Source organism: Limulus polyphemus, unplaced genomic scaffold (genome assembly GCF_000517525.1).
Source record: "Limulus polyphemus unplaced genomic scaffold, Limulus_polyphemus-2.1.2 Scaffold1189, whole genome shotgun sequence".
NCBI lineage: Eukaryota > Metazoa > Arthropoda > Merostomata > Xiphosura > Limulidae > Limulus > Limulus polyphemus.
In genome coordinates, this window is record NW_013666799.1 from 165457 (window position 1) to 177067 (window position 11611).

General features: G+C 31.5%; 1 protein-coding gene across 4 annotated transcripts in view; it reads right to left on the minus strand.

Annotated features, from left to right (window-relative positions):
* Window positions 1-11611, minus strand: part of LOC106462516 (septin-2-like) — a 146714-nt gene that overhangs the window by 74354 nt on the left and 60749 nt on the right. For all 4 annotated transcript variants that reach the window (XM_022389806.1, XM_022389807.1, XM_013922449.2 and 1 more), the window contains exon 3: window positions 1708-1794. In XM_022389806.1, coding sequence (XP_022245514.1) covers window positions 1708-1794 — 87 coding nt within the window. The remainder of the gene's footprint in view (window positions 1-1707; window positions 1795-11611) is intronic.

The window sequence follows — 11611 nt, forward strand, 5'->3', positions numbered from 1 at the left end:
TTTATTAAAAGCGATGTTTTAGACGTATTTGTTTTATTTGAAAAGGCCGCTTTTCTACTGATGGGGGAGGGGGGGTGTCTTACGCTGCATTTACAAAGCCAACATACAAGATAATTAAACATTGAGAATTTAAAATCTACAAATAAGGATTGCAAAAAAAAATGTAAGCAAACAAGGCTGGAGATCTACTGCTTACAGCTTTTCTCAAACTACAAATTCATATTTCGTCTCCAATAAAATTGATAAATACTGTAGACATTGGGACAAATTAGGGATTTGTAGCTTGAGAAAATAATGTAGACACTATTTCCAGTCTTGTTTGCTTACTTTTTTTAGTCTCTAGTTGTAAGCTTGAAAATATAACCTTTGCATTTTGATTCAACTTGTTTCTATACTTTTTTGACAATCTCTATTCCACCCTTTTTAAATTAAAAATATTTAATAATCTTGTATATAAGTTACTTCCACAACACGTTTATTTAACTGTCACATATGTACCTCAAGCAGCTACATAATGAAACAGATATTCATATGATGTTATTCCATATGAAAACATACCAGTAAAGTCATTGGATGCAGGGCAGTGTATACAGATTTCTTTTCCGGTCAGACTGTTGAATCTGGCATTGGGAAACAGTAGTCATTATAAATGAGATAGATCATGGCGAGCATGCAGGTAGGAGGGGTATGCTTTGATGATAGCCTTATGACAAAGTCTTTGCAATTGAAATTTTTCTGCAGAACTATTGTCAAGATGAATGTTGGCAGATAGAAGATGACCAGACATGGCAACGTGGACTGGAATGACGTGGTGATCTTTAATATAACGTACTCAACCTCTGTAATATTTGTTTCACATGTAATCAACCCAATGTTATCTTTAAATTACTTTTAATATTTCTCTTAGTCCGGTCGATTTACTTGCACTCTTCTTGTATCATTCAACAATTTAAACCAGTTCACCTTTCTTGTTTGTTCTTAACATCTGAGTCTTTCACAGCTTATATTAGCTACAATTAATACTGATCACTGCAAGCTAACATTATTAAACTAAAACAAACTTGCAAATTCTAGGCGGGTGAGTTACTTGTAAATATGTATAAGTACAACTTCCTTTAGCTGCAAGTTTAAAACCTCAACAGAAATTTATTACTTAACACTAAATGGGGAATATGTCTCCATATTTTCACAGGTAACCATCACCAACACACATGGCTTCATACTCCTTTGAGCCAATTTTTGTGCAAATTATTTTAGGGTCAAACACTGGAACGACACACAACTAACACAAACTACTATTTAGTCTCATGATCCACCACTTTGTACATGCAACCCACATTGCAGACCACACTGACTCTTTTATTCACTATAAAAGACAATTCATAAACTTCAGTGAAGGCACAAATTTACCATAAAGAACAAGACTTATCTTTGTCTTCCTTTTATCTAATAACAATCACATACCTAACCTCAACCACTTTCAAGTCGAGAGGTGTCTAGCAGGACACCTCATTCAAACACTGTCAATATGTATAATATTTGGAGGGGGGGGGATAACTATACGAGAGAGGAATGAACAACCCATAATTACATACACACTAAAATACACAGATGCTATGGTATCATAGAAAGACAGTTTTTGGGAAAACACATTATTAAAAATATTTTTAGCACATGAAAATTCCTATTAATTGCCTAATAACTAACCTTCAACATTTAAAATTTTTCTTTCTTTGTAAAGATCTGTCAGAAACAAGCTATTGATAAGTGTTGATTTTCCAAGTCCGGACTCCCCTGAAAATGAAAATAAGATTACATAAATACCTAAACATTCAACATTATACCAATTGTAGAGAATTACCTAAGGTATACCCTGAACTATATTTTTATTGCTAAATACTAAGGATGTCATCAACACTGTAGTAATCTATAGTTAAAAGGACATTCCTAATTTCAAAATTGATATCAAAAACAAAACAGCTTTATAGAAATAATTTAAAAACTTTGACAGTTCTGACTGTAAAGACTATATGTTTCAATTTATCATTTTTACCTTCAAGTGAAAGTAATTTCCACAAAAATTAAAACACTGCCAGAATAATGGGAAAAAAATATATTACCCCACATAATGTGACTTTTCTCAATTTCTACGAAAAGAATCTTCAGTGGGATATGCAAGTTTGGTAATATATTTAAAGATGTAACACAATATTCTTTTCATAATTTTGATTTTATTTGGTGTTGTGGTATGAAAAACATCTAATATTTTCTGTGTTCCTTAGAGAGTTCAGTGTGTGCTTTTAATAACAGAACTTTGATAATCAAATGTGTCACAAAGCTTTCTCATGGGAAAGAGTGCTGTTTAGTAGAATAACCTATGCAATGATGGTGAACTGCACAAATGTGGTCTGGTCAAATATGTGTGACTCTAAGAAAGCTTCATCCAGGATGATCTAGCACAAACCTGTAAAGCCTTGAACATGCAAAGGAAATCATTTGATAGACCACCACCAACAGCCACAGAAAATGTAAGACACTATAACCCTAGAGGACTTGTTGTCAGGACTAAAGTGAAGATGAGTGGTAACTCTTTTTTTTTTTTATTCTTATTTGAATATTACTACCTTTGTCCAATAACCATCATATTGTTAATATTCATCAAGTGTGTTTCAATTTTTGTGTTCATTACATGACATTACCTTTCTTCACTATCGTTACTTCATTCACCAAGTGTTCTGTACATGTATTTAAGTGTTTCTACTTTCTAATGTTATCATATAACATTACCCTTCACTTACATGAATGAATGAAACAGTTCTCAACACTGTAATAGACTGAATATGTGACTAGTGTAAAATTTTGTAAATTTTCACATAACTAATGTATAAATATATATATGTGTTGTAAGTAAAAGTTTGAGTCATAAGAAAGGAAAATGGTGTACAGACATGGTATACGTGTCAAAAATATAAGTCTTGTTTGGTTCCTTTTTTTTCAAATTCAGTAGCCAGCTCTACATAATTTTTTATTTATCGATTTTTTCCCCTTATACTTGTTATACTTTCATTTAATAAGATGGCGTACATGGGATACTAGGTTATAGTGTATTCTAAAGCTTTATAAATTTTGCACATAATAATAAAATAGGTAGTCTAGTCAAGAATTGTGAAGAATGTTTTGCTCTATCAAGTAATAAAATTATAGTTAGTGCTAGAACTATATAGGCGCTAGGCCTGTTGAAGAAAGATGATGATAACGAAAATAAGAAATCTCGGTTTTGGCTATTCGCTGGTTTTCGACTTTAGGACTTAAAACTGACATATACACCGGAGAGAGAATGACTATGCCAGGCAGCTCTTCACATCTAGCTTCTGATGATCTATTGAGAAGAAAATCCAGATGATTTTTGTATAGCTTTAATACAGGCGTCCATCCCTCTATAGAGAGTACTAGTGCACTTTCCAATACTGGTTAAGTCCCATACAAAGCGCCTGTGGATTTCTGTGCGATCAGACTGTTGAAACAGGCTCTCAAAAATCGTCATCTTCGTTAATAAGAAAATCTGTGGAAAGCAGGCAATGTGTGTGTGTGGGGGGGGGGGGCATTTTGCGATGGAAAATACGCTGCAAGGCTATTCTCAAGATGCACGATCGTCAATTACAACATAATCGGACGTGGCAACAGGGACCACAACGACGCAATGAGGCTCTAAAATTGTTTTAATATAACGTACTCAACCTCTGTGTCATCCAATCAACGACTGTTTCTTTATACCTTCTCAAAACAGAATCAAAAAGTCAAATAGAATCATAAATGTCACTTTTTTTTCTACCTATAGGCAATAGATATTGGAAAGGTCGCGGACCGTCACTTAGGTGCTCTTTATATCTTATCGAAACAAATATAAAAAAAAATAAAGGTTAAGACTGCAAACGTCATTTTCCCTAGTTAATCAGCAAATAAAATATGGATCTCCAAGTCCCACATTTGAAATTGTCCTAATATATTTTTAAAATATGGTACTTCTGAACTCCAATTAACAACTTAAAATCCTTCATTTCTCTTCAAACATCTAAATATATATGTTTTCACATATCGACGCTTTCTTCCGAAAAAATGAAAAAGAAACTGTTAGGGTCAACATAAAACTATCCGATTTAATATTTCACTATATATTCCTCTCATATCAACAAGAATTTTTTATTTAAAAGATAGTCCTGTGGTAGGCCAGAAGTAAGTATACGAAATTAGAAAGCAAAAATACGGGGTTCCGGTGTTCGATTCATCGCGGTGGACAAAGCGCAGATAGCCCATTGTGTAGGTTTGCACTTATAAAACAACAGTAGCAATATCAATGATCCTACTAGTAACAGCATAGGGCACCCAACAAGATTACATGGGACCATATTTAGTTATAAATACGGTAAAAAAAGTACTACATTTCTAACAAAGTTATCAAAATTTTCCCCAAATGGCATTTGCTAAAATATCTTTAACGTGAATTCCTTCGAAATGACCGAATAGGACATAAATACCTCACATCAAGGGACTCGTAGTCGTATATTACTACATCGGACCATATTTACTCAAAAAAAAATTGCTAAGATAAATGTATATTTCAGAAAATTAGTTACCGAGTATTGTTTGTTCTGAATTTCGCGCAAAGCTACATGAGGGCTATCTGCGTTAGCCATCGCTAATTTAGCAGTGTAAGACTAGATAGAAGGCAGCTAGTCATCACCACCCACCGCCAACTCTTGGGCTACTCTTTTACCAACGAATAGTGGGATTGACCGCACATATAACGTCCCCATGGCTGAAAGCATGTTTGGTGTGATGGGGATTCGACCACGCTACCCTCAGATTGCGAGTCGAGCGCCCTCACCACCTGGCCATTTACTGAGTATTAGTAAACTATCAAAAAGCAACATTTACGTAAAAAACGATATTTAGTTTCTTTTTTCGTAATCGAGGTGCAGAACAGTACTGTGTTGAGCCTGTGTTAACGCGCTACAAACAGTATCAGCTGCATTTGTACTGTAGCAGTTCGGAATTCATTGCTAGATTTCATGCTGTTAGCCTATTAACAAATTTATTAGAAATAAAGAAAACGAAGGCCTAACATTCTGTACTATTAAAGATTTACTGCAGTGGATCTACGTTATACACTCTTCACACTGCTAATTCGATTGCTTATAGTGGTTAATTTATCCACATTTTTTCCACAACAGTACTGGTTCTTATACTATGATCACATTATTTATATATATAATGGAAAAAATAACGGTTGAAATAAGTTAATAGCAAACAAATAGAAGTTTTTACTAATGGTCAAGTACAATGTAAATGTATAATTCACAGAATCATTGAGGGTTTATAGACATCACAGCTAAGTGAAAAAAAAAAAAAACTATATAAAGCTGCTGAAATGTTAGTACTATGTGGCACCACAAAATATTTGAATACACCCAGCTGGGCCAAAATTTTAAAACCTTTAGCTGAGTTACACAGATTTAACATCATGCATCTAGATAAGTATTGTCAACTGTTAATTTAGCAGTACAGATTTATGCCATATTTTTCGAAGAAAATCTTTATTTGACAGTATAATGCGCGGATACATAAAATCACTCTGGCATGCACGGAACCAATTAGGTTTTGTAAATCAGGAATTTTAGTCTCATTTCAAAGATTTGTAAAGAAAACCTTAAAATTCCTCAATAACTGTGACCAAAATTTTCTATGTATATTAATAAATATAAATAAAACACAAAAAGGTGAAACTGATATTAGAAATCTAACTCAATCATAATTTTATATTAACATATATCTGAAATCAACAACTTATTGAACATAACACAAAAACATAATATTCTGTAATGCTATTGTACTTTTATCACAAACAAGCAATAACATAGATACTAAAAAATGTAAATTAGTATAACATTAATCCTATATGAATAAAGTACCATTCAGTGAATATTAATCAGTTTGTCTATGAACACCAGTTAATAACCAATCTTTTATTTTTTTTTATCTCCGCAATTGTATTTATATTTCATAACTCCCTGGGGAGTTGGTTCATCATATGTGGTATTTTATACTCTGTATTTATATTCCATAACTCCCTGGGGAGTTGGTTTATTATATGTGGTATTTTATACTCTGTATTTATATTCCATAAATCCTGGGGAGTTGGTTTATTATATATTTTATACTCTGTATTTATATTCCATAAATCCTGGGGAGTTGGTTCATTATATGTGGTGTTTTATACTCTTTTACTCTTGTTCACTAGTTATTATTGGAATTTGGAATTCCATATTACTTATTTTCGAATGGTCTGATATTATACATATGATTTTTTAGTACTTTATGATTTAAACTATAACAGGAATTCAAAATAATTATGTATTTATAAAGTTCATTTATAAAAAATAATTGATTTCTTATAATTTTATTTGTTAATGTAACATTTGTATTAAGTTTGTCATTTTTATTTAAGATTATCATCATAAACATTCTTTTTTGAATTATATATATATATATATATATATATTTTGTATTGAGTGAATGTTACTTGTTGAACCACATATTGTCAATCCATAAGTATAATTAGCCCTAATTATGTTTTAGTATTAACATTTTATATGTACCTACATTTACAATCAGAAGACTGCTTATTATCTACAAATAAATGTTTATATTTATTACTACATCTTTGATCACAAATCTGAAAATAATTTTTGTTAATAATATTTTTATATTGTGAGTGAATTATCATAGTTTTTGTTTTATCAATATTCATATATATATTTCATTTATATTAAGCCAATACCTTAATTTATTAAAATCAAATTGTAAAATTTCTTTGCCAGCTTCTACATCAACATGAGTTGCAGTTAAAGCTGTATCATCTGCATATTGGTATATTTTACTCTTTAAACCTATATTTACAATATCATTAATATATAAATTAAACAGTAGTGGACCTAAAATAGAAGCTTGTGGAACACCATATTTCATAGTCATTGGATCACTCATTATTTCTCCAATTTTTGTTATTGCAACCCTATTACTCAAATAATTCATGAACCAGTTATGTAACTTCCCCCTTTTACCCATCATGTGTAGTTTACCCAACAGTATTTTATGATTTAATGTATCAAAAGCTCTACTTAAATCAAGAAATAATACAAGTACCTTTTTATTTTTATCTAATTGCAAATTTACAGCATTTGAAAAGTTTTCTAAAAGTAATGTGGTAATTATATTTTGAATAAATCTATATTGACACTTGTTTATAATGTTATTTCTTTCACTAAAATCCAACATTTTTTTGTATACATACCTTTCCATTATTTTTCAATCATAGGTAAAATGGAAATTGGTCTTTAATTTTTGAAATCTTTTTTTCCTGACTTGTAAATAGGTTTTATCATTGATATTTTAAGTCCATCAGATATTTTCTCTTCTTCATAAGTTAAATATAGGCATGTTATAACCTTTGCTAATACATTAATACATGGTTTTATGTATCTTACTTGCATACAATCAATTCCTGGTCCTTTTTTAATATCCATTAAATTTACTATACTAATAACTTCTTCTTCTGTTATTCGAGGGAAATAAATTGTATTAGTCTGTGAGATTACACTCTGAAGATAATTTTTTCTATTTGTGCTATAATTATTATTATTTTCATTATTATGGTTACTTTTTAGAGTATTTTTCTTATTTATAAACTCTCTATTAAAATTATTTACTAAATCTGTATTTCTTATATTTGTACTGATAAAATATTCCTTTATTTTTTCTTCAAGTGATTCATCACTAATGTCATTATTTACTAATCTGTATTTCTTATATTTGTACTGATAAAATATTCCTTTATTTTTTCTTCAAGTGATTCATCACTAATGTCATTATTTACTAATCTGTATTTCTTATATTTGTACTGATAAAATATTCCTTTATTTTTTCTTCAAGTGCTTCATTACTAATGTCATTATTTACTAATTCATTAATGCATTTCCAAGTTTCTTTCATTTTACAATGAATGACAGAAAATTTTGTCATATAATAATTCTTTTTTTGCCTTTCTTGTAAAACACGTTACAGAATTTCTGTTTGCTCCATAAATTGCTTCATTTGTTTCATTCATCTGACATTTTTACTTCTGCCATAATTTCTCTTATTAACTCCAAAATACCAGAATCTATCCAAGGTTTATGTTGTGTATTCCTCTTTCTTATTTTAATTCCAAATGTATTTTTAATTCCATTTCATTTAACACACAAACTAGTTTTTATACTTTATCTCAGGATCTTTTAACCTTAAGAACTCTTCTCAATTGTAGCTGTTTATATCATTTATAACACTATTTATTTTTGTTTTATTAATCACTAACACATTTTCTATACTATTTTTCATAATTTGTTTTACTGTCTTTAAACTGCTTTTTAAATTAACCAAGATCATCCTATGATCTGATAAATTTTCCTTGATCACATAGCTTTTTACATTTATATCTGTAAGTTTTGTATACACATGATCTAAACAAGATTTAATAAACTTTCCACTTCTCCACCCTGATCTTGTGTTAACATTTATATTTTGTTGAAATCCATTAAAATGTAACAAGTTTTGATAGTCATTGACCAGAGTACTATTTTCATTATTTTTTCTTTAATATTGATATTTATATCACCAAGATATACTATGTTAATAGGTTTTAATTTATTTAGCAATTTTCCAAATTTAAAATATAAATATTAGAATTGAATTTGGAGGTCTGCAAATTGGAATTATTAAAACTTTATAATCGTTTACCTCAACAGTAAATGATAATATTTCTGCATCTTCCAAACTTAATTTAGTTAATTCTATAGATAAATGTTTTTTTATAAAAAAACTAAAATTCCTCCTCCTCTTCCTTTATTACTTCTACATTTATAAATTTTTTCATAGCCTTCCAAATTATAATTTTGGATTTCATGTTCTTTTAGAAATGTCTCTGTGATTATTAATACATCTAACAATATCAAAACTTCATCAACAAATGTACACTTATTGTGAATATTATTAATACTAATATGTAACAAATTCAAAATATCACCTTCAATATGTTCTAATTTGTGTATAACATCATTTATAGTTTCTACTTTTTTTACAATTTATATCAGTATATTCACCATTTCTTAGATTGACATCCATAGATTACAACAAATTATATTACAAATTTTCAAAATTACAATTCAATTTTAATTTTATTATATTCTCAGTTTCTGATTTCCTAACAAACACATTACCATTATTGTTTTTCTTTTAATAATGTTCTTGCCTTCCAAAACAGTTCTATATTAGCAGCCATTAGATTTTCATTTATATAAACTCTACCTTCACCCATATTCTTTTGAATTTGACTTTGTTTAACCACGTTCTTCTTATTCTTCAACCATTTCTCTTTATCCAAAAACCTTTTAAATTTAACTATTATAGGCACCATCTTTTTTACTATTATGGACAGGTATTCTATGAGCCATTAATATTTCATCTTTTTTATAATCATGTATACTAAACTCTTCAGCCACTTTGTGTAAAATATCTTTCAGTTCCTCACTATCTAGTTGTATTATTCTATGTATCTCTATATTGCTTCTTCGTTCATACTGTTCCAGATCATTAACTTGAAGTAATAATTTAGAAGTTAAATCACTGTTTTGAGTATTATTACATTTCAAACTTTCCACATCATTTTTCAATATTGTTACGACAGCGGAAGTCACGTGATGAGATTCTAGAAGGATCACAGAACCAAAGGAAATCCCAGCGTTTGCTAGACGCCCTCTATTTTTGTATATAAGCGCGGCAAATAAAGCGAGATAATTAATTGGATAGCAGACAGAGAGATAGGGAGACAGATAACCGAGTCAAGCCGTAAGTAAAGTGTGTAAATCATTGTGAATTATAGCGTGTGTTTAAGTTAAGTGACTGTGGAAATTCTGTGTACTGCAAAGTTGTATTGAGGAAGAATAAACTAGTTTTACTTAAGAAAGGACTTGTATCGCTGAAGTTCCTCAGGAAGAATTTTTATGGTAAATTAACAAACGACCAAAGACGTAACAAACTAGCGTCAGAAGTGGGATTAAAAAAAAAGAAAAAGAAGATGGAAAGGAGAAATGGGAATCAAACTATAGCTTAGCATATTTGATGGCAGCAATACAAGAACAGCAAAATAAACAAGAAGAACGAGAAAAGAAACAAGAAGAGAGATTACAGCAGTTGTTGGAGGAAGAAGAAAAGAGACATGAAGAACGATAAAAAACAAGAAGAGAGACAACAGCAGTGGCAAGAAAACCTGCAACAGTGGCAGCTCGAACAACAAAATAAACAACAGAGATTACAGCAGTTGTTGGAGGTAAAAATTCTTCTTGTTTCTTTTCGAGACAACAGCACTAGCAACAAAACCTGCAACAGTGGCAACTCGAACAGCAAAATAAACAAAAGAGATTAGAACAGCTGTTGGAGGAAAAATAAAATAAACAAGAAGAACTAGAACATAAACAAGAAGAGAGACTACAGCAGTGGCAACTGGAACAAGAAAGGAAACAAGAATTACAAATGGAAACATTGGTAAATTTCAAAGCGAATTAAATACATTAAAGGATGATTTACTGTCTTTTTACACAAGAAGGATATATTAACCATCGACCTAATCAGTCTCAGACAATGGGAAGCCCCTTCCAGACCCCGCAGCTAAACCCTAATGTAGACATTTTCAGTCCTGTTAGAAGTCACATCCCAAATATGAATGTCAGTAATAGGAGTGATCCAGTGCAAAGGAAGCCACAGGAATTCGATGGGAAGGCACTGTGGGAAGCATATAGAGCACAGTTTGAGATACTGGTAGAAATGAACGGATGGACAGAGGAGCAGAAAGCAGTATATCTGGCAACGAGCTTGAATGGACAACCACTGGAAATACTTGGACAGTTGTCAGCAGATGATAGGCACAACTATAGTGCACTGGTAGCGGCTCTAGAACTCAGGAACGGGATTCAAAATCAGTCCGAAGTCTACAGAGCTAGGTTTAGAATTAGAGTTCGTGCTAAAAGGGGAGAGCCTGCAAGAGCTGGCACAGAACTTGGAAAGTATGGCACATAAAGCCTACCCAACTGCACCACCCGATCTCCTCAAGTTGTTGCTGAGGGATCAGTTTGTAGATGCCTTGGACAGTCCACAACTAAAGATACAAGTGAAGCAAGCACACCCTTCTACTATACGAGATGCAATGGCCAGAGCTCTTGAATTCGAATCCTATGTTAAGTCCAACACAGAGGTACCAAGGTTGGTACAGTCATCGGGATTCAAGGCTAGAAGAGGGCAGCTTTTAGAGAAGTTTGAGGGACTTTGCTGGCACTGTAATAAACCTGGGCACAAGAGAGCTCAATGTTGGCAACTTAAACACAGGAAATATGCCACGGCAGAAAAGGCTGCTACCCAGAAAGATTGTTGGAACTGTGGAGAGCAATGACATATGAGGAGCCAGTGTAAGAAGAATACTACCAATAAGTCAGCCTCAGGGAAACCGGTAGTGGTTGGTGTTGAG